The 27,065-nt window shown below is 44.6% G+C and overlaps 1 protein-coding gene across 1 annotated transcript in view; it reads left to right on the top strand.

Annotated features, from left to right (window-relative positions):
• Nucleotides 1-27,065, top strand: part of FGD2 (FYVE, RhoGEF and PH domain containing 2) — a 293,541-nt gene that overhangs the window by 227,207 nt on the left and 39,269 nt on the right. The window contains exons 12-14 of the mRNA XM_078644352.1: nucleotides 255-326; nucleotides 15,914-16,045; nucleotides 22,434-22,580. Of these exons, the coding sequence (XP_078500478.1) occupies nucleotides 255-326; nucleotides 15,914-16,045; nucleotides 22,434-22,580 (351 nt within the window). The remainder of the gene's footprint in view (nucleotides 1-254; nucleotides 327-15,913; nucleotides 16,046-22,433; nucleotides 22,581-27,065) is intronic.

The raw sequence follows: 27,065 nt of genomic DNA, 5'->3' as shown, positions 1-27,065 counted from the left end.
TTTCCGCACTGCAGTTCTCAGTGGAGAGATTCCGCCCAGAGTGCAGAGACGCGCACTCGTAATTTTCCTACACATAAGCACCTTTGTGAATCGGGCTCCAAAGTCATAGAAGGGAGCATCACAGTAGCTGATGAAGCGGACCATTATTTCATATTCAGCTTAAAATGGCATGTGCCATTATTTCCAGTATACCGAAGCTTTGTTGCAGTGATATACTTAAGGACGTTTTAACTGTCTATAACCTTCTTTTCTAGGCCTGTCAAGGTGCTATCAACCGGAACCAGAAACAAATTGAAAGCTTTAAGCCAGGCATTCAAGTCATGGAGGTAAGTCAAAAGGACATGTGTTGCATTTGCTGACCCCATCACAAACCTCCTTTTGCACCAAAATCTGACGAATTCTGAAGGCCCCATATGGATTACTGAAATAGTTACTTTATTGAACTACAATTATCTTCATTCTTAAAGTCTATTTCCAAAGCTCCAGTGTGGGACCTTTTTCTGGAAACCAGGGCAATCAGGGCTTACTGTAAGCAGATAGTAACAATGAGAGCTTTTCCCACTGGTGTCCTGGGGGTTCCTTAAAAAAGCCCTTCAGGGCTTGAACCTAGGGGTAGAAAGGTTGAGGAGTCCAAGGCTTACTCAGGGAGGGGGCGTGGGCTAGAAAAATAGAACTCAATCAGCAGTAAGCAGCAGTCAACAAGCCATTGTCCAACTTCCTGCCAGTACATTCGAAGAAAAATACTTTAATTACAACACACAACACAACACTGCAGATAAATGTTAGAGGGTAACACTAATATACATAGTACCTGGGTATTCATTTCTTTATTGTGGAACCAGCTGGAACTGATATAGGCTGTTGTCATTGGTAAGGGTATTGAGAAATTCTCCCCAGGGGACTGGTGAGTTGGAATATCCGGACACCCAGGTGGGTTTCTTGTCAACCCCTTTCCACCAAAGACTACTTACTGGTAGGGCATACATGTCCCAAAGTTTGCTAAACCCCTGCAATGTTTCAAACTTGCCCTGTACCTTTATGTAGTTCACCTGCAGATGGGGCTACTCCTCACCACTGGGGGTGTGTTTTGCGCTGCATTAACCTGTGTTCTTGCCAGGCCAACGAGGAGAGGCTTCTCTGACTCTGCTCTGATACAGCGGGTCTGCTGCTGTCTCCAGCCTCAGCTGCTGTGAGCAGGCACACGTCTTCAAGCAGTGGCTTAACATAGGCCCCCGCAGTGCGGGCCCCCAAGCTCCAGGGGCCACTTCAGCACAGTACCCTGACCTGAGAGCTCCTGATTACGTCCAGAGGGGAGCCCCATCCATGTACCTTGCAGGGGGAACCCTCAAGCTTCGTTACGCCACTGTCTTCGATTTGGTGAAGGCGTGGCTCATGGGCAAAGAGAAGGGTAGACCGTGCTCGGCTCGGAGACTGGTAGTACGTCTTTCATGGATCTTCCTCTGGCCCAAACACAAACTTACTTCCCACAATGGTGACCAGCTCACAGGTAGAGGTAACAGCTGACTGCAATCCTTCACAGGTGCTCACTGGTTTTGTGGGACAACATCTGACCGTAGTTGTGATTCTTCTCAGTGGCAGGTGGTCTAGGAGCTTTGTCTGGTCAGTCTTTCATAATTCGCAGGAGACCTCACCTACTGCCATCCTCAGTTTTCAGTGGACCGGTCAGGGTGGAGATCCCAAATGCCTATAGATAGCAGAGAGGCAGGGGGCTCGGGGGCACATAGCAGGAGGAAGCAGGGTCACAATGCCTCACCACACAACCTGTTGGTGCAAACCATTCCCTGGGTACAGCAGCCAACTTCAGTTCTTGCTGCTCAGCTCCTCAGGGCCCTCCTTTTCTAGTCAGGCTTTCCTTTTTGCAATGGTGCCTCCAACCCCACTCCAGAGCAGTCACTGGGCTCCCTCCCACGGGTGCTTTTATGGCGGCTTTTGCTACCATGTTTCAGAATGTCCAGGGTCCTGTTCCCGAACCCGACATGGGGAGCTGTCAGATTCCCAACCCTGGAGCTCAAAGGTCGTGCTTGGTCTTCACTGTGTGGGACCTCTGGCACTGGTTTATGAGAGATCCTGGCACAAAGACTGTGGCACCACCCCATATTAAGAACATGTTTGTTACCGAAGGCATGTGTATTCATCCGGCCCAGCTCTGGGACCAGGTTTAGGCAGTGCCTGATTTCCCCCCTCTGTGAGCAGCATGTTATGAATGGAGTTCTATCAACCCTCTGATGTTAACTTCCTACTTTGAGCCAATATGTACTATTATAATATTATGTGACCTCAGACCCTGTCAAAATGAAATGAGACGATCAAGATTGATGGATGACGCAAGTGATTGGTTGTGGGGCCAACATCTGCTGCACTTAGCAGCTGCACCTACCTCACAAATTCACAAGTTATTGTGAGATAAATACACCAGCTGTGGCAAATCCACGCCCCCCTTCCTGCTGCTCTCCTGTCTCCTTGTGTTTGCGTTGTGCTGACCGTCAGTGAAAGCCCTAGTAACGGTTAGATCGTTGCTTTGATTTCTTTACTCTTCCAGAGGGGCATCGCCTTCTCTGACCTCCATTTGCTTCTCAGAGTTGCCAGAGAAATGTTGCTTTTCAGAATGAATGCTCCAAAATCCGCCTGCTGGACTTACATGGAAGAGGGGCACTAATAGAAAGTGAAATCTAAGTTTATGCTTCACATTGTTCTTCCGTTTCCTTCTAAAAATGAGAATTCAAGAAGACCAGAAACAAACTAAGACTCACACTCCAGCTGCTATAGTGCAACATTTGCAAAGCAAGTCACATCTTGGTCAGTGATTTAGCTAAATTTCATTTTTCATCTTGAGGCCTTCAAACCCAGCTTCACGGCATCCCTGTCTGTTCTACCCATGTAAGATGAGTTCTTGGACTTAGCCACCACAACCTCACACGAAACATGTTTCCCAGGGCAACAATGGGGGCAAACTGGTCCAACCCATTTCAAATAACCCAAAAGGAGGCTTTATGAACAGCAGAAATTAAATGTCCTCTGTCTTGGCCTCCCCATGAAACACAGATATTAAGTTCATCCCATCGGAAACCAGCCAGCTCAGTTCATTGTTCAAACAATAGTTTGTGTCACCCGTTTGAAGAATTTACACTGGGCTAGAACCAGGATACTTTTCAAAGCTCTGTGAATTTTTCATCGGCCTTACTGCGAAACCGTGCTCAAACTGACTCAAGCCCGTGCCTGCCAGCCGCCAAGAGCTTTGAGGTATATCAACGTTGTAGATGTCACTAATTCGAGGACGTTGCTACTTCGAAGAACCATGGTGGACATCCCTGCCAAAGGAAATAAAACTAGAAAATCTAAAAAAAAGAACTTGCAAGAAAATGTAATGACTTTAAAGCTATCTCCCACCACGTATTTTTGTGTCCAGAGACGCCCGTCTGTTTGATTGTCTGCTTAGATCGCCTCTCATTTCTTTGTATCATTACTCCATCTTTCATTTCTTGTCGTTGAAGTGCACAAAAGTGGCAACTCTGCTATTTGAATAAATAATATAAAGTATCAATAACAACGAGGAAAAGGTCACATTCAAATTAAAACAAATCCTGCGAGCACAGATTAAGAAAACTAAATGTGCCCCATCTAAATTTAAGCGGCCATATCTTTCCTGACTACCACCTCACTGCCACAGTATTGCACCAAGGACCCAGTCAATAATATCATTTGCAAGGAACCAAGGTTTGTTCCCTGTATCTGGAACAAACAGGCAAGGCAAGAGGGCCCCTCTTACAATCTTGGACACGCGACACACAAAGGCGATGCAGAAAGGCGGTTGTATAGTGCCAGGGGAGGCGAAGGTCTTCGGTTCAGAAAGGAGGCACTACAAAGGAATATTAGGCTGAGATTGAGTGTGATCAGGTAGATTGGTTGAGCATCACGGTCGCAGTACGGTTGCTGGTAGATGTTGCCCATGCCTAACCCCAAATGAACTGGCTCCAAGGAGTTGGGGCCAAGTATTGTGTGTTGGGAAGGCAGCCAAACACACCTAGTGTCAGGCCTGTTTAGGTTCTTCACAGGACAAGAGCAGAGAGGCAATCCTTGCAACAAGTGTTGCAATTGTCCCTAGATACGGAGGAGCCAGGCAGTATTGGGTGCTCACTGAAATGGCTGAGCAGTGGTGTTTTTTTAAATAAAAGAGAGTACAGCTTTCTTTAATCATAAAGCAAACTTGCACAGTAGTTATATGACATATATCTCTTGTGGGTAATGCAGCAAATGTGTTCCAACAGCATGCTTGCTCTGCTGGGGGAAAACGTGTGTGGGAAATCAGACTTGCAATTGGTCACAGTGGTAACCTTGCATTTAGTCAAACAGAAAGTCTCAGTTTATAATGCGTTGGCGCTTATTGGTATTTTTATTTATTTTCCTGAGTTTTATATAGCGTGAACTTGACCTGAATCATGTATCAGAGCACTTTACATAGCACCAGTTGTATTACATGAGGACACATTCATTTTTGGTAGGCACGGGGAGATTAAGTAATTTGCCTAGAATAACAGGATGTTCAGCGTCATTGCCGAGACTTGAACCCAGTTCCCCAGATTCGAGGTCGACCGTCCTAACCGTTAGGCCAACTCCTCTCCTCCTCTAATTATACATCTAATTATATTACAGGTAGGGTGACCAGAATTTTAAAGCCAAAAACCGGAACATTTCACAAAAATAGAAGAAGGACTACAGTTTAACTTCAAGCGAGCGCACAGAATGACCGCGCTCCTCAGCAGAGAATTACAGAACAGGCATTTATACATAAAATGCAATTTTTAAACCCAGTAGCTTGCCTGTTAATTAAATTGCTTTCTTGAAACAACTGCTAACTATCCCTGCTTTGTAAAGTATAAAAAGCACCTCCCACAGTTTTCAGGCGCCCCTCTCTAAAAACCGGGACAGAAGCTACATTTCCTGAAATCTGCCGGGACAGCAGGTGAAAAACGGGGACCGTCCAGGCAAATCCGGGACGCCTGGTCACCCTAATTACAGTATACAGAGGCATTTCCTAACAAGCATTGGTAAATGCATTAGGTTTCGCCATTGGGATTAATAATAAGTTAAGAGTTCTGGGAGCAGTGTATGAGTCCTGGGAGAATGGTTTGAGTGCTCTCTATGCAGGGTGAGTGGTGCATGAATGAAGGACTATGGTCATGTGAATTGCGGAAGTATTCACATTTGTTCTACCTATCTCATTACACACTGTGAGGCTATTCGTCATGCAGTACAGGTGAAGGCCAGAACCACAAGATAAGGCCCATGGAAACAAAGGCTTGTTTAGAATCTGAAGAACAAGGGGAGAGGAGGGGGTATAAGGCAACCTCTAGATATGCTAATGCTGCTCCCACGCATTCCCTTCACCAAGCAATGACTCCGAACATGCCAGAAGCCCGGGTTTCAACCAAGGGCAGCACATATAAACAAACACTGACAATGCTAAGTGGCCTTGCGTTTGCTGCAAGCCTTCTGGCTTTGTTAATGCTAGTTTTATTTTGTCATAGTTTTGAAGTCCGCCAATCGCTGAAGTGTACTGATTAACCATGCTGTATCCTCTAGTGATGAAAGAAAATGTGACCGATGCAACAACAGTCCAATGGATGAAGAGGACTGACTGAAAGTACATTATATATAATTTTAATGTCTTAACTAACATCAACATATCCTAAAAGAAAAATGTCTAGTGAGCGAGAATGGCGTTAATGGCAGGGGTAGTCTGGGTACTGATACAAGTTAAAGACTTGGATCCAGGGCGCCAAGTGAGGGAGGATGGGCCTCATTAAGAAAGTACTGGACCGAGAAGGCAGATAAGAAGTTAACAGAAAATGCATTTCAGTCCAAGGTATAATTGGTTGTGGTGTTTCTGACGTGACGAGTCAGTGTCTGCTCTTGCGATGATGGTTGGGAAAAAAACATCCGTTCTTTTTCTAATTGCAATATTTGCATTCCCTTATATTTTCACTTTATTTTTAACAGGTTAAGGAAATGGAAGCAATTATTAAAAAGTGACATCCAAATTCTTTACCTGCGTTCATGTATGCTGCTGCCATGACAGATGGCACGAACACGGCTAATCTAGCTTCTAATCATGGGTGTACCCTGTTCAGGCATTATGGTAGTCCTTCTTGGATGTTCGAGAACACATTTTGGAATTGGACCACTGGATGAATAGAGTCTGGGAAACCGCAGTTGGTGATGTGCTGTCATTCAGTGGTGCTGGCAGGCTGGGCGATGTGGATTTGGCTTAGGGTGGTGCAAATGTTCGGGCTCGTACTAGGTGGCACCGGCAGATCACAGTTGCAGGATGCAGGTGCGGGAGAGTTGTGCTCACCCTGATGACGTTTGTGGGCATACAGAGAGGAGAGTGTCTTCTGTGCAGCTTGTGGGTGTCAGTTCACAGATACAAACTCTCAGGTTGCTGGGGCTCATAAGGGTACAGAGCCACCACTCTGGGTGCCTCTGGGTCCCACCCGCATTACAACATGCCGGCATCACGCCTGAAGCCTTCAGAGGCACATAACCAAGATTGGCCGACCACCTAATGGCATGCTTCTTGCTGCGACAGATGTCGGCCTCATGCTTGCTCTGGTGTTAAGCTTGGGTCAGGCTGGACCATTAATCTTTGTTTCTCATCTTGCTAAGACTTAACAGCACTAAGCACCTCTCAGCAGCACTAGCACACTAGAATAAAGGCCATGGTGATGCAGACAGACTTTCAGCATGTAAGGCAGCCTACCTCCTTCTCAGCAGGACTCAGCAGCATAGATCTTCTCCAGAGTCCTAACACCATAAAGGAATACAGCCATGGATTCCGTTGCTGATCCAGTTCTTTGTCCACACCTGTGTTCAAAGCTGCAGTAGGTCAGACAGAGAATACTAGATAAGCAATCTTGCTTACATCCAGTCCTGAGGGCATTTGGGATTTCCAAGTGTCTAATCCAATTCAAAGTATTTTCCAGACTTTTAGGTGGAAACCAATCCTTGCAGAGCGTGTTTCTCTTTCAGGTAGGTACATGTACATGCCAACGATTTGAGGGTGAAACTGCCATGTTGGTATTTGTCTAATCCAGGTAGACAATTTCTTTTCTCAACAAAGCTCATGATGTGGATGGGCAACAATCTAGTCCTTTGTATGATGTGTGTGAAATATGTCCCGGCCAAACTTTGTGTCTAAGTGTTGCTGTCTCTCAGGTCACAACTTAACTACCTAATGCATTCCAAAGAGTGGGGGCACCACTTCCATTAAGAAGCATCCTATAGCTTTAGAAGCTGTATACATAAAGAGGAAAACAGGGGGCTCCCCGCCCTTTGTATCCCACTGCACACATATCAAAGCAATTACGTACACACAACACATACACTAAAGGGCAATGAAGGGGTCAGGTAGAGACTACTACATGGATTTACCAGACAAAGCCAATAAGCAATCCCCCTGGTGGAGTTGAGGTAAAAAACGTTATGTACCTCACCATTAGTAGTGTCATACTCTGAGCATAGGGATGGTAGTCACCCATGCTAAAAGGAGTGCCACTCTTTTGTGCCAGAAAACATCCTGTGTCTGGCAGAACATAACAAGCATTTGCTATGCAATAGGTCTTGCATTTGCCAAATTTAGAGCTATTTCTGTTGTAAATTACGATGTCTTTTACCTATGTATTTTGGTTTGAAGTGTAGTGGGTGTATGTGGATTGGAGTGGAATTATGTGAGTTGTATTGGAATTGTGTGGGGTGGAATTTTGTGGTGCTGAGTATATTTATAGTATATTGGTGGAGAGGAGTTGTCCTAACGGCTAGGGCGGTCAACCTCGAATCTGGGGAACTGGGTACGAGTCTCGGCATGATTCTGGGCAAATCCCTTAATCTCACTGTGCCTAACAAAAACATAATAATTATGTGTCCTCATATAACCCAACTGGTACTTTGTAAAGCGCTCTGACTGATACCCGATACCTTTGGGTCAAGTTCGCACTATATAAAACTCTGTAAAATACAAATATTTGTGTGGTGGAATGATGTGGCATTGTGAATAGATAGGGGTGAGAGCTGCACAGAATGCTGCAATACAGTGCAAGCAGCTACAGGCTGCTGAAGCTGATCACACCCCCACCAAACCCGACCTAAAAATACAGAAAGACAATATCTGGAAAAGTGAAAATAATATCACGGAATGCAAGATGAGCTAAAATATGTGTTATATAAACAGCAACTCCATTGCAGGCTTGGAGTACTTTAAGGGTGTTTACAGTTACAGTTAGAACTCAATCCTAGTTTTGCATATACAATTAGAACTCAAATAAAGGGCCCGTTTCATGCTCTGTCTGTCATCCTTGAGTCCAGATGGAGGAGGGGGAGAAGGGAAGGGGAGGATGTGTGCCAGGGGAAGGGTTGTGGGAGCATGCAGCATTATTTAAGTACATCAGAGGGTTTCTTGTCTTCCTGTTCTGTAATCATAATGTTGATAATCTGGCACTCTCACTTGTGATTATATTGTCAGCTAGCCTAATAAATCTATAACGTATCTCGCAGTCGCTTACTGCCTGAGACAGTTTCTGTAGTGTTTCAGTCAGGACTTAAGAGTTCAAGGAATGTTGCTCCAGGCAGTGGAAGTTCCGCTCTCCCTACCTTCCCTTAACCCATAACCCATACATATACTCCAGGAAATATTTTGTAAGCACTCCCTCTTGGGTATTAGGGAAATGAAATATGTAGTGGGTTTTTCAGACCGCTACAGTAGCATGGGCCTCTCGAAGGTGCCTTTCATCACATATGAACCAGTTTTACATGCATGCATTGAACACTGACAACCATCAGAGATGCAGAACCTTCTGGGTTAAGTGGATCATCTTATTCACTTGCACCCTGCTCCTATAAAACAGCTCCTGCAGCAAGCACTGCCCTGATGCTCCACGCGGTGTTCTTCTCTTACATCTGCATTTACAATATAGATACTTATTCTTATCTCAATCTGATTGAACAAGAACACCCTCCTGTTACTCTTATCAGTACAATAAATAGTGCCAAAGGCGAGCACTCCCCTTCTTCCCAACTTAGGCCCTCCCTAAAAAGTGATGGTGCTGGCAGGGTGGTAACTCTGCACCCATAAACACTGGTATTAGGCAGTAAGACTTCACCAGTAAATACAGTTACACATGAATGCCCGAGGAATGGGTAATAACTACGCAGATCCAGTTCTACCAAGGGGAATTCCGCATGATATTACATTTTTAGTGGGGATTAATGTTCACGTTTACCAGTACTGTCTGAACAGGAGGTAAATGTGACTGATGGCATGAGGGCGGATCCAGGAAAGGTGTCAGGTAGGGTTAGGTGGTAGGGTTAGGTAAGAGAGGAGAGAAAGCTGCTTGGTGGAGAAACATTACATACTCCCCCAGTGCTGGTATGGGGGTCGGGCAGGGGCCACGGAACTGAGCAAGGCAGCACTTGTATAAACAAGTATTGCACGGAGTAAAGATATCTACGACAATCAGACACTGTGGCACAACAGCAGGCTTTTTCTGAGGGATTATTAGGCATTTTCTTGAAACCGGTGCATCTGCAAATTGTGCGCAGTAAGGGATCAGTGAACCGATGGACAGAAGCAGACAGATACACACGCAAACCGACTCAAACACGTAGTGAGGACAAAGCAGTTTCATTTACCTTCATGTCCCCTCCCAACCCCACAGGGCAGTTGTAGTCTAGAGATGACCTTCATACTCAACAAAACTCTATGAATTCCGCACATCAACGCAAGGGCAGGCTGATTGACTTTTTCACTGCCTGTTTTATTCTGCTGATGCTATCATCTATCGCTTACGAACAGTTTTACATGCATGCGTTGAACACTGACAACCATCACAGATGCAAGATACATTTTCTATTTTAATAAAATGTATGGTGTGTGTTTGTACCTGTGATCTCCAGTAGGCATAACATTATCGTACAAGGAAACTTTTTTGCAATATAATGGGCAGCAATGTCTCTTGTACCAGCCACTACGTCACCACATAGTTTGATGCACGATCGACTGTAAGACTAGAGGGAGTTATTTTCTTCAGCACATCCTCACCCGAAAGCGCACTTTGCTGGCGGAATGCCTTTATCAAGTGCTGTGCATCGGTGGAGGAATCTTCCCCATAATATGATGGGGTAACACCATATCCCGTGCGGTCAAATAAAAACGACACCCGTAGAGACAGCGTTTGAACAGATAAAATGTGCACCAAGGGAAAACATGCCCAGAGAATGCAAAGCCCGGGCTGCGGGACCGGGAGAGACCTTCAGGATGAAGCGATGTCACTCTGCGATGAAGAGCGATTGCCCTGAAGCGGACGCCACACTGATCGCTGTGTGAAGTGCTCTTTGTTCGGAATGTTGGCATAGCAACAGTCCCGATGTGGACAGGAGGCTTTCATTTGAATGAAGCATGGCGTCCATCAGAACAGGAGCCGAGGCAGGATACAGTGTTAAGAAAAGAGTCCTCCCAAACAAAAGATAAACAATAAAAGCATACGGAAACTGCACTTGACCGGTGCTCCTCAGCAAAGAACAGAAGTGACATATCAACTCTGAGAACCAGTTAGGAGGCAGCCAAGAACAGAGACATTGCAGTGAACCTATGCTAAGCAGCAGGTGGGAGTATTTTTAGTGAATACAGCAGGCCTTGCAGACAACGCATGCACACTGCCTAGGCTCGACCTAAAAAGGAGGAGCTGGTTGTTGCATTGACATTGAGCCAATGCTTTCACCCTACACCAGGTCTCTGGAATGTGTACAAAGCTTCAGAAAGTAGCTTGGATCCAAAGCAAACGACACACAGGTAACCACAGTAGAAGACAAGCTGGGATGTAGCATCATTCCAATGTTCACTGTTCAAAGGTATCAGTGCAAATCACAGTTTAGAGCCCTCTTTCAGATCTGGTGTTGCTTTCTTTGATTGGTCCTCCTCCAGTGCATGGGCAAGAACACTCACATGATGGCCAGTATACCTTGGTGGGCTTTCTGTATGGTAAATAGGCAGAAGGGAATGTTCTTACAGTTTTTTTGTGGCAGCATTGATAAAAAGGCTAAGTGCCTGATTTAGATCATGGTGAACTGGTTACTCCATCACAACAGTGACGGATATCCCATCTGCCGAAATATAAATCCCATTATATCCTATGGGATTTATATTTTGATAGATGGGATATCCGTCACAGTTGTGACAGAGTAACGCATCCCCCAGGATCTAAATCAGGCCCTAAATGAGGCAGGCGATGGTCAATGGCAGTGCCAGCTGGGAGTGGATGTGGACAAAGGGGGTCACAGTGGCTGGCAGCACACTGCAAGCCAAAATGGCCCTGTCTAGCTTGCGGCATCTTTCAGACCTCTTAAAACCGAGTGTAGATAGACCTTGGACTAATAAGGATATCCCAGCAGGAGCCCAACCTCTAGCGCTGGAATTCCTAAAAGTTTATGGATGTACATTAGACAATGGCACAGAGCACATGTATTGCTCTTCGATATACAGGATGATTATCGTGAAGAACAGTCTGATAGTTACCGAGTTTACCTTACAGAATGTACTTACGTACCTTCTCTACGTATAGAGTAATTAGATTGTCCTTAACCAGCCCTGGGCTGAGACTACCATTCAGGCCAAACCCCCAGATGGCATGACGGCTGGAACGGTGTGAACAAAGATGGAGGGGGAGCCTCCTTCTTACTATGCCTGCCCAACAACAGGATGTGGAATTTGTGGCTTTCCAGCCATAGAAGATGATTACACTCCAGATTCTTCTGGGTGAATCTCCCTCCTTCACCTCTGCTGGACAGCTCCCATTCCAGTCCTGAGTACTCGAATGAGAGTTGTCAAGCAATGTCAGTAGATAGAGAGCTGCTGCAGCCCCTCTGGCTTTGTCACCGCTTTTTACCACACAAGGGAGTCTCTGAGCTGAGCATCTAATCTCTCCCTCTCCTGAGCCACTTGTGAAATTCATCAGAGTCCATCATATCATAATACATTCTGCAAGTAGCATAGGATGAGCTGGGTAAACCAAACTGTTTCTGAAAAGGACCTCCGCTGCTACAGTGCTATCTAAGCCTGTGAGACACTTTGGAACTCTTCCTTCACAACTGCTCTTCATCTCACTTTAGCTGTGAGAAATCGTCATAGTGAACTGAAACAGTGAATGGGAGCGTGTATGCTACCTAGTGACGCATCATACTGAGGGAAACAAAGAGTGATGGGTGGAAGGCTTTAATTAACTTCATCCTCTGATTACACTATCCACGTCCCAGTACATCATTTTTTTGCACATACTTCCACACCTGACAGGAACCAGACATATGCAAATCATCCTTGGTCCTGCTCCAACAGGAACAGTCCTACCTGAATTGTGAGCACAAGCACATCCAGACCGGTTTCAAATGTGTTAGGCCCAGTCAGTGCAGTATCCCTTGGTTTATGTGGCACAGTGAGCAATGGTCCCACGTTGAACGTACCATTCACGCTTAGGGCATCGCACTGAGAAAAAAAGCTGAGTTATGAAATGCTTGATTTAATCTCAGCCACCAGTAATTCTAAGTCCATTCAGTTTTTGCTCACCACACCACCTTAGACAGGAACCATATATACCTCACTGATGAGGCCTAACAAGGACAAAACTGGTCTGGGTTGGTAAACCCTTACAGTAGTCTGCCCAACATGCTTTTACTGGTAACAAGCAAAGCTATCAGGAAGAGCCAGTAACAATAATTCACTTCCTGGCTGCCTTATGAAAGCCATTTAGAACCTTGTTCAATACAAGTCCTCTCTCCAGGTCCAGGTTCAAGCACAAGCTGAACAACTAAGAAGAGACCATGTGACTTTGGCCACGGTAACAAGGACTATTTCAATGACAGCGGTTTTGTTATCGTCGAGCACATTGGTTGCAAAAGGCAAAATTATGGTATATTTCACACCATGTGATACTTCTCAGTTTCTTTCCTCTTGGCTCAACGGGTTAAAATAGGTTTCAATTGGTTTTAATGCTGAAAAACACACTCAGAAAACCCTAATCTCAGGACAGAGCCAATTGAAGGAAATAAGAAACACAGGCTCTCTATGCAAACCAATTCTGAATCAATAGAAGGAGTATCATAAACATAAACTGTAGAAAAAGCCTTTGAGACAGTAGAGGGTGTTTCTAAATATGAAAATTATGAAGCCTGATACCTTCAAACCGAGAAAAGGCTGTGCCGTGTACCCCAAGGAGTCTCGGGCCTTTTGTAACTAATTAATGGACAAATGTAACATCATCACCACAAATGCCCAGAAGCCAACATAAAGGGAACCCAAAGAAGCACTGTGGAATAAAAGTATTGCATGGCTCCATTCTAAGATAAGAATTTGAAGAGTGAGACCAGAACATTTACAAGACACAAGTTCTCAGGTAGTGCATGGAAAACAACACAGACGGCATCATCGAGCATTGTGCGGAGAGCAATCTACCATAGATGTTGGCTATGTTGAAGGACCTGGGAACCTTGAAGATAAGCATTTTTGGGGATCACGTAGTTTAGTTAAAGTGCCCTGGTATCTGTTTTTTTAGTACAGTTAGGCCAGGCAATCATGCTTTTGTTTTCCCTTTTTTGTTCATGCCTTTCCTTCTCCTTTTATTTTCTCTAGAAAGATTGGCAATTGACAAATGCATCACTATTGTGGTTAAGAAGGCAGGCCTGGAAACATCTTGCAAACATTGGACCTGTAATTTCCTCCAGTTCCATAAGATCAGACTGGACGACCTCCTGCTAAAAGTAGCTAAGGAAATGGGATTCAGCACATAAAAACATACCACATAGTAGAAGGACCTGCAGAGTTCTACCAGCATTTCACAAACCTTAAAAAAAATGCACGTCTGTCTCTCATACTTCATCATCCATTACACTGCCAATTACCACGTCCAATAACACGAAAACCAAACCTTGGTTGTCATCACACATGACAGTGAAGAAGTTCCTACATTGGCTCAAAGCAAAGACAATACACTTCTAACCACACACCCACATGCTATCAATGGGGATTAGTGATTCAGCACCCCACAAAGGAGTAGCATCTAGTACAAAATTACACTATCTCAGATGTAATTAATGTTGTTTCCTACTACAATTTACTTCATCAGATTGCCTGCTATCTCGAAAAGCCTCAATCCACTATATTCCTAAACCCCTGCATGAAAATTTGCCCTTGGGTTCAATTGATCAATTGCTTTACTCTCCTTTGTTTCTGCCTAATAAATCTCTCTTTACTTTTCAATCTCTGCTTGCCACTTCCTTCTGAGAGCCTACTTTAAGACGCATTCCTGTCTGACATATTCTCTATTATTGTATTTCTGCAAATTGGCCACACCTCATTTCAAAGATAACAACTTTTCCTGCTTTGAAACTATATCCCTGCAACACAACTATACTTAATCTCCTATAGCCTACCTATTCACCCCATCAACTATCTGCAAGAACTTGCATACTAATGATCTTACCTAACTCCTGTTATTTTAATCTACCACAAATAACTAGAGTAAATGCATGGGATAGTTTCCCTGAGAACACAAAACTAATAACAATAAGCAATAACCACTGGAATAACAAATAACCTTGGGTTCTGGAGTAGTGTGCTACTCACCACAAAGTTCTTCAAAACCTCATCATGGGTCATAAGCACTATATAAAAGCAGTTACAATACAGAAAAGCAAACATGTGTTTGCTATTTTTTCTTTAGGAACCATCAGTCATCAAAAACTATTTACAAAACTTCATGCTAAGGCTCTAGCCCCATTTGTTTATCCTTAGTTTACTCATTCCGAGTTTTTAATTGACCGTGTTTGTTTTTTATGGTACATACTCGAAGTTACAGATCCATGGGCCCGATTCACAGAACTAACTTAAGACAAAATCCTAAACTTACTACCATTTTGGTATTCATAGAAGGCACATACTCATTTTGGTATTCACAGAAGGCACTTATTCATTTAAGTATTCAGAGAAGTTAGGAGTCCTAACTTTAGGACTCCTAAATGCCTTCTGTGAATACGGAAAGTCTTAAAGTTAGGATTTTTCTCAGTTTAGGAGTAGTAAAGTTAGGACTCCTAAATGCCTTCTGTGAATACGGAAAGTCTTAAAGTTAAGATTTTTCTCAGTTTAGGAGTAGTAAAGTTAGGACTCCTAACTTTAGGACTCCTAAATGCCTTCTGTGAATACGGAAAGTCTTAAAGTTAGGATTTTTCTCAGTTTAGTAGTAGTAAAGTTACGAGTCCTAACTTTACTACTCCTAAACTGAGAAAAATTCTAACTTTAAGACTTTCGGTATTCAAAGAAGGTATTTAGGAGTCCTAAAGTTAGGACTCCTAACTTGTGTGAATACTGAAATTAGTAAGTGCCTTCTGTGAATACTAAAGTGAGTAAGTGCCTTCTGTTAACACCAAAATGGTAGTAAGTTTAGGATTGTGTCCTAAGTTAGTTGTGTGAATCGGGCCCCATGTTACTGAACATACTTTATTTAAATTGGCCTCTCCTAATGCTACCCTTCCCTGAACCTTAAACCTCTCCCTACCCCTATACAAAATTCGTCCCTGAACTATACAAGCTTCTTACCATCTTTTTACGCTATCTATCACTGAACCCTAAAAACCTGAAAAACCTCTTAGTGTTACCCTTCCCCGGACTATAAAAATGTACTACTCCTTAACACTATCCTAACCGTCTGGATAGCTCTGGTAAAGCACACACTCTAAGCTAAGAAAACAGAAGTATTCTCTTTCAATGCATCATGAGGAGAACCAGGTGTAGTCTGTATATTACAGTACTCATTTACCTCATTTAAATTACAAGCTCTTGTAATTACATTTCTTGCAGGGTAAACCGGAGGAGTTGGGAAGGCGCGCCCCTCAGTGGATCCGCGATAACCTGGTGACCATGTGTATGCGATGCAAGGAGCCATTTCATTCCATCACACGACGAAGACACCACTGCAGGGCCTGTGGCTATGTGAGTACCAAGGCAGCGGCCCCCATCTGAGACCACGCACAATTGCGATTCTCCTATTGACATGACCAGAGAATCTGGATTTCATTAAAGCCACAGAGGCTAACATTATGAATTAATCTTTTAATGCAGTCACATTAATCTTTTAATGCAGTCACAAGCAGCCGCACTACATCACAAAGAAAACAGTTCTAGAATGCAGTGAACAGATGGTATAAAAGGCATGAAGAGCAAACAGACTGCCTCTTTTAAATGAGTCGAAACAACAAAAGTTCCAAAAGGATGAGATCCAATTTGATCTTGAGAGTGAAGAAAACAGAAGTTCGAAGGGAGGAAACGAAGAGAGGAGGAATCAAGGATGATGAGAATAATCCATCAGGTGGAGTTATCTGGAAAGAATGAGGAAAGTGTTAGATAGAACACAAGGTCGAGCGATAAAGGCAATATAAATAAATGCATACAATAATAATCATAGTAGTAAATATTCCATGCAAGGTAGGGTGGGATAATGTTAGCCTCCATGTCTTTAATGAAATCCAGATTCTCTGGTCATGTCAAATAGAGAATCACAATTTCATTACAAGACCGGAGGCTACATTATGCATGTTGGTAGCCTTGAAGGACAACATCAGACATGCTCGATAGGTTTACAATAGTGATGAGCAAAAGTGGATGCATTGGACCAATCAACCGCTTTCAGGATATCATCTAACTTACCACCGGACCAGAAAGATTTACTGGCCATTGGTCCTCTGAGAGAGTGAGCTTGGAATTTAAATAGGTCAATACCAGCAAGGCTCATTATGGACTTGACCCATCTGGCTATGGAAAAAGAAGCAACAGGTTTAAAGGGTTTAACAAACAAAATAAGGAGTTGGTTAGCATCCTGAGGGCGAACATCTCTCATTCTAAAGTCATACTTTTTCATACAGTCTACAACACAGAGTCTCTTGCACAGATCAAAACGAGGATTAAAAATAGAGGCTGACATAGATTTGGTCCTTCTAAGGATTTCAAACTTAACACCATACATATCATATGATCTATTAGAAATATCAAGACATTTCACATCAGAAACTCTACGACAAGAAATTAGACATAAGAGAGTTGCAAGTTTAAAGGAAAGACACTTTCTATTATGAAGAAAAAGGACTAAAATAGCTTTAACATCCCACAAGGATTGTCTAGGAGGACTTTTCAGTCTAATACTTTTCAGAACTCTACAAATGATAACATTCTTACCCACCGTCTTACCATTAACAAGGGAGTGCCCAGCAGCGATTGCTGATCTATAACAAATAATAGATCTATTGGAAAGGCCCTTGTCAAATTGTTCGACGAGAAAATTAACTATATTGACGATAGGAGCCTCCACGGGATCCAAGTTCCTCTCCATGCACCAACAAAACCATTTTCTCCAAATGTTATTGTACCTATAGCGAGTTCCTGATGCCCAGGATTCTCCGAGAAGAATGAGAGCTGATGGCGAAAGGCCAGACAATTAGTTGGATTGCTTGACACTTTCCAAGCAAGAAGGTTCAAATTCTCTGAAAGAATTAGGTAGTGATCTTCTCCGTCTGCATTTGAAACCAGACCCTTGGCCGCTGGAATTAGGAAGGGAATGTCGCCGGACAATTCCAGGGTGCTCAGGAACCATGCCTGAGAAGGCCAAAAGGGAGTTATCAGGACCAAGGAGCACTGGTCTTGTCTCACCTTCTGCAGAACCCTTTGAATCATGGCAAAGGGAGGGAAGGCATAACCTTGAAGGTGAGACCAGTTCTGGAGAAAGGCGTTTACCGCAAGAGCGCCCAGGTTGGGCATCCAGCTGAAGTTCTTCAGCAACTGGAAGGTCGCAAAAAGGTCCACATCCAGAGGACCCCAAAAGGGAATCAGAGAATGGAAAACGTTCACATTGAGTTTCCAATCGCTGAAGTCTGAGAGGAACCTCGAGTTCCAATCTGCAGAAAAATTGGACTTTCCCGGGAGGTATTCTGCCTTCAGGGAAATCTTGTGTTATAAGCAAAACATCCATAGCTTCTTGCCTAAATCAAAGAGGTCTGCTGATCTGGTCCCGCCAAGGCAGTTGATATAGGAGACTGCGGAGATGTTGTCCATCTTGAGGTTAACAGATCTGCCCTGAAGTGAGCGTTTGAAGCTCATTAGGGCGTATAAGCCTGTTGTGAGTTCTAAGAAGTTTATATGATGGGAGGACTCCGCAAGAGACCATACACCGCCCGTGTTTTGGTCGAGAAAGCGAGCACCCGAACCGGGAAGGCTCGCGTCTGATTCAAGGACAAATTCCGGGGACGGGCCAAAGATTGCTTTGCCATTCCAGGCATCCCAATTCTCCAGCCACCAAGAGAGTTCCGACTTGGCTTCCTAATCTAAGGTTACGAGATCTCCATACCATAGAACAGACCTGAGGGCTTTCCCTTTTATTCTCTGAAGAGCACAGTAATTCAGAGGTCCCGTAAAGATAGCTTGAACGGAAGTAGAAAGGAGGCCCATAAGTCTGGCTGATTCCCGAAGGGTTAGAGACTCTCGTTTTAGAACAGACCTGATCTCTTTGCGAATTTTTGCAATTTTCTTCGAGGGAAGAAGGAGAAGGCATCTCGAGGTATCTACGGTGAAGCCGAGGAACTCTAAAGATTTGGAAGGGGTAAGGATAGATTTTTCCGGGTTTATAATGAAACCGAGACTTTCTATAAGATCCATGGCAGTATTGAGGTCCTTCAGGAGTTGTGAATAGAGTGGGGACATGATGAGGATGCTGTCCAGATAAATGATTAGACTAATACCTCTTTCTCTCAAAAGAGAGACAATAGTTCTCATAATCTTGGTGAAACACCAAGGGACAGAGGAAAGACCGAAGGGAAGAGCTTGAAATTGGAAGAGACGCTTGTTCCAGATGAACTGAAGGAAGGGTTGGTGTTCCTGGGCCATAGGGATGGTAAAGTAAGCATCCTTTAAATACAGCTTGACTAGCCAGTCTCCTTCTAGGAGGAGGCCTCTCAGGAGGTGAATACCCTCCATTTTTGAAATGTCTGTAAACTAAGTACTTGTTTACTTCGCGAAGGTTTATGACCGGTCTCCAACCCTTTTCCTTTTTTTGAACGAGGAAAAGAGTGCTGACAAACCTCTTTAGAGACCATGGGACTTCTATAATAGTCCCCTTTTGTAGCATGGAAGTGATACCCTCTTGGACAATAGGTTTGGGGGACTGTTTTTGAAAAGGGAGATCTATAAAATCTATTCTGAAACCCCGAACGGTCTCCAGAACCCAGGGGTCTTGAGTTAAAGATTTCCATATATGATAAAAGTATTGAAGTCTGCCCCTACCTTTGGGGAGGGGAGAAGAAGAAGGAAGAAGAAGAGGACTTACTTGGAAGATTGGTGTTGTTGGGTGTTCCACGGGATCTGTAACCTCTGTTCCGTGAACCTCTCCCTCTTTGAGGATAGAATTGATGGTTAGATGGGTAGAAGCCTTTACCTGTGACTCTGAACGTTGAGAAGGGCCGTTGGTTGCCACGGCCGGAAGAAAGGCCCCTTCTTCCAGCCTGTCCAAAAAGGTTGGTATTAAAAATGCATTTCATATTGACCTGAGCCTTGTCAAGAGCAGTAAAGGTCGAGACATATTTTCCGATTGATTTAATCATGTCTTCGCCAAAGAGAAGGCCCCTGGGGTTCTGGGATGGCTCTTTTTCAGCCAAGTCACCCAACTTGGGGTTGGTCTTGGTGAGGATGGTTCTCCTCCTCTCAATGTTCAGGCTGGAATCGGCATTGCCGAGGAGTACGAGGGCCCTTTGGCTCCAACCTTCAATGAGGTTGATGTCAAGAGGGGTGCGAGAGATATGAGATTCTTCGGCCAAGTCTAAAATCCTAGTGAGGGGGCCAAGGATGTCGAGGAGGCGATCCTGGCAGCCCTTAAGGGCTCTCTCTAGACCTTTCCTTGGGTCTTTGCCCAGTTTAAATAGAAATGTAATCAAGTCAGGGTCCAGGTTTTGGGTCTGATAGACCTTGTCTTGTATGGAAGGTCTAGGGCACTCGGATTTGAGGGTGTTACGAATCTCTCTTTCGAGTGAATTCCTGAGCCATCTTGTAATAAATTGGCAAACATGTTCCTGAGGGAATCATTTAGAGCTATTTAGGTGAGAGATGTTGAGTGGGGAGAACATTTCCTCTCCCAAGGGGTTGAGGATAGCATTTTTAGAGGAGGAGGAGGAGGAGTCAACTTCGAGTTGGTTGTTATAATCAAGGTCTTCGTCATCCAAATCCAGGACGAATTCATCATAGGGGTTATGGAAAGTTTTCTCCTCCTCAGAGTCAGTGTCTGCGTCGTTCTGAGCACTATTGTACTTTGTGCCGCTAGGGACACCCATCAAATTTGGGCCGCCACGGACACCCATCAAAGTTGTGCCGCGAGGGACACCAGTAACATTTGAGGCACGAGGGCCTCCCACAGAGTCTGAGGTGCTAAGACCTCCCAAAACAGCTGAGGTGCTAGGACCTCCCGCATGATTAGGGGAGCTAGCAGTGGCATCATCAGAGTCAAAGTCAGACATTTTATTATTGGTTAGTGTAGCAACAGTATAGAGCAATATTTTTTTTTAGTCTGAAATAATTAAGAAAATAGTCAAAATTGTTAATATTCTGCTTTTTCCCCCTATTTTCCTTTTATTATGAAGAATATCTCTATTATTTGCAAAGCGCATTGGTTATTAATAGAAGACAGTGTCCAAAACGATCTCCGGCAGCAGCTGACGAGAGCTATGTAACTGACATGAATGCTCGAGCCCAGCCGCTGCCGGAGAATGCAATTGGAGGAAAGGCCGTAGGCAAACGGGGCACGCGGTGCCACCGTTGCCAAGGTGCATTCCTCTCTGGAGACACGCTTGGGAAGATGAGCGAGCGCGACTAGTTTTTAAGAGGAATTAATGCGCATAAGGGGAACCGAAGGAGAGGCAATGTGATTTTAAGAGAAGGGATGTTCGGCGAACGCGCGGCGTCCTTGGAGTGCAAGTGCGGGCCCGCCGGAGGCAGAAGAACTTCGCTGAGGAAGGGTGTGGGGAAGGGCGGGTTAAACTCAATAACCATATATTGGAAATCGAGGGGGGGGATGTTGGCGGGAAACCCAGGGTTACATGAAACTTCTGAGGAATCAAGTTCAGTGGCAGAAGAGTAAAAGCGGTTATAAGGCAGTACAGTTAAGAGCTTATAAGGCAGTAAAATCTACAACCCTATAAGGCGAGAAAGCTTGTTATAATAAAACACAAGGCATACAAAATGAATAATCAAATAACACACAAAGGCATACAAAGCGGATAATAAAAAGTAAGGAACTTATCTGCTTGCGAGCCGCATTTAAAAGAGGCAGTCTGTTTGCTCCTTATGCCTTTTATACCATCTGCATTCTAGAACTGTTTTCTTTGTGATATAGTGCGGCTGCTTGTGACTGCATTAAAAGATTAATGTGACTGCGTTAAAAGATTAATGCATAATGTAGCCTCCGGTCTTGTACTGAAATCAAAGACCGGGGCTGAAGCCAGCATCATATGGAGTAATGGTAGCACAAGCCAACACCCTGAAGGTCAGCTTGTAGGACTAGAGTGACATGCCAAAGATAGCAGGCTGCAGCATGCAGGGGTTACCACTATCATTTTGAGGCTCCCAGGGAGCAATACTCAGTCAAGAAGCACTAAGAGGTAAAACACAAGGGTCAACCTAGAGCAGCAGGGGTTACAACCAGAACCATAGAAGTTTAAGACAGCCACAGTGCACCCAAATTTCAGTTGGCGCCAGCAGGGTCATAATTGCAATGCCAGGGTTAGAAATGGTGCAGCATTCTTTAAGCAAAGAAGGAGAAACATGCAAACAAAACAAGCTAGAGCTACATGCTAGGTTCCCTGAGGGCTGCGTGTATTAACCATGCTTCTACATTTTAACATGGAACCGTCTGAGACCTGCTGGCTGAGCGAACCCCCAGTAGGCTAATAACAACCAGCACTGTCTGTACATGAAGGCCACCTCCAGTATTGACATCCATGCCATAAAATGGGCCCTTTCCAAAATGAGCCCATGTATTGTACCCCACTGAAACAGAGATTGAGTTGCTATGTGCCACAGTAACACACATTTCTGTCATGTGCTCTGTTAGCTCGTACTCCCACCCTCTGTCCAGGGCCAAAACCATTGGTTTGACACTCACTATAAAGATAGCCGAAACCAGCCACCCCATCCCTTCTTCTGGCTTCAAAATCCTCACAACAGGCTCTAGGTCGCGCGCTGCAGGGGTCACTGTATCATCTGTCTGCACTTGGCTCTCACTGCCACCTGGCGCTGCAGGGTCACTGCTGTTTCTTCTCATCTTCTTTTCCTCTGGCTCTGTGAACAGGTGGTTTGTGCTAAGTGTTCAGAACACAAAGCAGTGCTGATGTACGACCCACAGCGTCTGAACCGAGTGTGCCTTGCGTGTTTCACCCATCTGACAGGAAGCGTTGTCAACAGTGCGCGTGACGAGCGGAAGCGAGGCATCCTGGAGGTGAGCGCGCGCTCTCCACTGGCTGACACACATCGCCTTCATGTGCTATTCTGGCTCACTCTGGTTTCTCTGTTTCTAGTTTCTTTCTCCCCTATTTCCTCTTGTTTTCACATGTCTCTCTAGTGTCCTCCAATTTTCTCTCTCCCTTGCTCGCTATCACAGCAGAAACTTCACAACCTGCAAAAACTGTGCTTTTACTCAATCTGTGGTGTGCCATAGAGCAAGACCCATAAGATCTCCAACGATAGTGCAGTGCAGAGAATCGAAATATGCTGCCCAGGGTGAAGCAGTAATCTAACATAACTTTGACTTTTGATGAGAGACCAACAAATTGGCAAATCTAGAGATGCGCAAGTTTGATTGACGCGTTAGAGGAGATACATAGGGTTGCTTTTGAGATACAGTTGTGGTGCGATGCGTGTGAGTGTGTGTGTAAAAGATGGTTTTATCTCTTGCTTTAGAATTCCACAAAGAGATGTTACCACAGAATCTACTGGTACAGACTGACAGGGCCCAGTAAACATACCCTGAATAGAGGCAGGGGTCAGAAGGCTGTCAAGGGCCAGAACAGAACCAGGCTTTGGCAAAGTTACAAGAAACAAGAACTGATGGCATCATAGAGATCGTAAATGAAGGGTGTGGTTCCTGGGTTAAGGACCCACAACCACAAGACTACAAGGAAAGCAGCTTGACGGGCACCAGAAATCAGGCATTATGATTGCAGAAACCATTCCAGCAGCCAAAAAACTAGATCTCTGCATGGCCAGGTAGGATCATAAAAGACAATTCTGGACAGGAGTAGCAGAAATGGGGTGGCTGGGTCATACAGAAACTAATACACAGGTCTAAAAGAAACCTCTAAAATATAAATCTACGAAAGAGTGATTTCTTGAAAGCTTTATTCCAGTACTGAAACGGTTATATGTCATTACAACGAATTCCATTGCAACGCATGCCTTTACCACGCATGCGTTACAACGGAATTCGTTTTCTACGCATAACCTTTACCACTAATATTCCTTTACCACGCATAGATTAACAACGTTTTTCGTTGTTAATTTATGCATGGTGAGGGCATATTCTTGTTAAAGGTTCCACCTCTCCCTTTACACGTCCCCAGCCTCTACTCCTTATAATTACCCCTGCCCTTAACCCTTAATTTTTTTGTTTTAAATTACATTTCCCCTTACCTTTTTAACTCGTCTCCTCTCCTTCTTCTTGGTTACGTCGGCCGTACGTCGTAAAGAGGAAGCGGAAGTTTAATTCCGTTTCCTCTTTAACGACGCTGATTGCTTGATCTTCGGCACTTCAGGTTAGTTCTTTTTTGGGGGAGGGAGCCCCCAACCCCCCTTTTTTAATCCCGTTGCAGAGACGAGAGGAACTAAGCGCCTCCGTATGCCTGGCATTAACCGTTCTACTGACGAGAATTGATCGGCCATTGTGCCGCCAATTGTTTCAGGCTGAGACTCACCTGCCTGAATCCAAACTGTCCCCCATCTGTCTTGATAAAGACCCGCCGCGACCACCAACCGGGGCGTCCCAGGGTCGAAACGTCGACGAACATCATAGGCCCAGAAAGACCAGGATCCCGATAGAATCACTAGGAATCCTTGGTTTAGAATTGTCATCTGGCCAATTAAAATACTTGTATATATTTGTATATAGGAAATCTGTTGCACTGTGTATTCTGTCATTCACTGAGCACCTTTCACCAAAAAGTCACTTCATTTTTGACAGTCACAACATGCATTGAAGGTTATCCATGAATGAGTACAATTCGGATACTAAATGTTTGAATCTTTTAATACAGTAGATTGATCATACAAACTTAAGTCTTTGAGCATTCATTTCTCAAATGTTTGACTTGTATCAGAGAGCTGTTGTTTTTGTTTACATTTAATGAGTTTCTCTCAAAGAAATTGGTCCGACCCAACAGAACCGTTTTTTACTTAAACCATTAATACTCAGGTTCTGAGGGACACAGGGTTACCCCTTTGCTTTAGCTATTAAATGTCCGCCTGCTAAAGGCCTAGTCTTGAAGTTACCCTATGCCTCTAATCCACTACCAGACACAAGCCGCTCCTTTATCTCTCTCGCAGGTTCCTGCTTTATCATTTGTGATGACTTGTTCTTTCTCGTCCTCTGTCTTTACCCTATCTTTGTTTATCCCTCTCTTGCTCTCTCAATCAGTGTCTAATGAGGGAAAATAACTGCTGGTCCCAAAAAAATGAGTGTAGGTAAAAATGTACTACCCCACCGGCTCAAATTAAGCACTAGTTTTACACACATCCTAGAAATGGTCAGCGACTTATGACAGCCATGGGCTGGAGTATCTCCCCATCTAGAATGGGAGGAGGAAAGGATCACCTCCAGATTTGGTTGGGATGTATGGGAAGGGCTTTTGCATGGGGGAAAGGAATAAGTGTCCTTTTGCACATACAACTCCTATTCCTACAACACCAAATGGACCCTAATTACAATTTACACAGGGGAAATAGGCAGTCTTCATAAAATCACATGAAAGGTGCGTAGTATGCATGAAAACTGATAAGTGGTGGCTTTGAGCTAGACCATACCTTTTCCTAAAAGGCTGAAGGAATTAGGGCGACCCTCCCCAGACACCACAATGCAGACTTCCTGAAAGAAGTTTGCAAAGTGAGGCTGGAAAAAAATGCCAGAAAGATAATGCTGCAGTGGAACTTCACAGGAAAGCATGATGGAATTCAGGCAGCCGAAAAGAGAGAATTTTTTCCAACAACCTCACAAAAAACAACCAGAACACCAACAACAGAACAGCAAAAACAAAGGCAAGAAAAATAAAATAGCATGGGCATGAACGCAAAAAGGAGCGCAAAACATTGCAACAGACTCCCATGCAGTTTACTAGCCTTTTTATACAGGGCTGCAATCAGATCTATCAGCCGAGGCCTCATGGACGTATGGAGGGGTTGCCAGGAGTCGCAGCTGTGACCCTAGGCTTGCCTCGGGCGCCCCCTGGTACTGCCTTTGCGAACCCTAGCCTTAGATGTGGCAAAATCAGTATCAAGAACACAGAGGTGTGTTGCATTCCACATGTATTTTCTTTCCTTCGTTCATCCCTGTTCACTATCTTCTCATTGGCATGCGCCCTGTTTACACTTGTTCTGGGTTCTATGTTTCATATGGAATGTTCCTGTCTTTGATTCCGCTGAGTGAATGTTGTAGCCGTGCTGCAAATAAATCATCTTGTAACTTACTTAAGGATATTCATCTTATTTTAATACTGGCGACAAGGTAGCCAGCACCTCTACCTATTCAGCAGCACGGGAGTAGAGCGACTGGTTATCGAACCCAAAGGATTTTCTTTTTAACCTCAATTTTTTTTTGCTGTGGTTGTGGAACATTTTCATTTAATTCAACTTCATTCTGGCAATTCCATATCAGATGTGAGTACTGACTTAGTTGTTTTTTTTTTTAAATACATTTCTTTATTAGGTTTTCTCCAAATCTGCAGATCGCATCCAAAGCAACAAGTATACAGTGCGCCCACCTCAGCCGAGGTGGTGTACATAACAATGAAAATACATGTTGACCATAGTGCTTGAGTCCGCAACCGTGGAGAGTCTACTATCTTCAACATCATCTTTGGTTCGTCTCTGTAAATGCATACGCAAACCCAAGTGTGTTAAACTCCCCCACGCCCCATCCCTCCTTACCCCTATCCCCCCTCTTCCCCCATCCCCCTCTCCCCAACATCCCCCCTCAGTGCTCTCCCCCCCCGCTACCGGGTCTATGTAACTTTAGGTCCACATGTTGAAGTGTTCAAATGGGGTCATCCTATGTCTCCCTCCCCTGTCCTGGGGCTCCCCCCTCAGCGGAGGATGCCTTATCTGCGCTGTCTATGGTGATTTGGGAGGCCTGTCCCGCTATCTCCTGCATCATCGCTCCCCATGCCAGTAGCACCTCGGGTAGTTTAGCATCTCTTCTGGTGTTCCGTATGTTCCCCTCCTCGGCTAGGGCCCACTCCCGTAGGTCCGCCCTCCATTTTGTCAGTAGCGGTCCTTGCTGCGTTAACCAGTGGATCGCAATACGCCGCTTGGCAATAACTAGACCCAGGACCAGGAATCTTCTGCCTATCTTACTTTTTGGATCCCGAGGAATCAAGCCCAGCAGACAAGTGTACAGATCTAGGGCTATCGTCCTCCCCGTTATCCGGGTCAAATCCCCGAGAACCGCCCCCCAATACATCTGGATCGTTGGGCACGTCCATACCATATGCAGAAAATCTGCCTGATCATAACAACATCGGGACAGTGTGGATCTCTGGAGCTAACAATGGCATGCAGCCTCCTGGGGGAGAGGTACGTAATATGTATTATATTATACTGGATTTGCTTAAAGCGATTGCTCACCGACACCTTCGGTACACTCTTGTGTATCTTTTCCCAGTCTCGCGTCGTGACCTCCTGTGGACACACCCGCTGCCATTTTCCTTCTATCTTTAGG

This window comes from Lissotriton helveticus, chromosome 5_1 (assembly GCF_964261635.1).
Source record: "Lissotriton helveticus chromosome 5_1, aLisHel1.1, whole genome shotgun sequence".
Classification (NCBI taxonomy): Eukaryota; Metazoa; Chordata; class Amphibia; order Caudata; family Salamandridae; genus Lissotriton; species Lissotriton helveticus.
The sequence above is the reverse complement of the archived record's forward strand: the minus strand, read 5'-3'. Positions and strand labels throughout refer to the sequence as shown.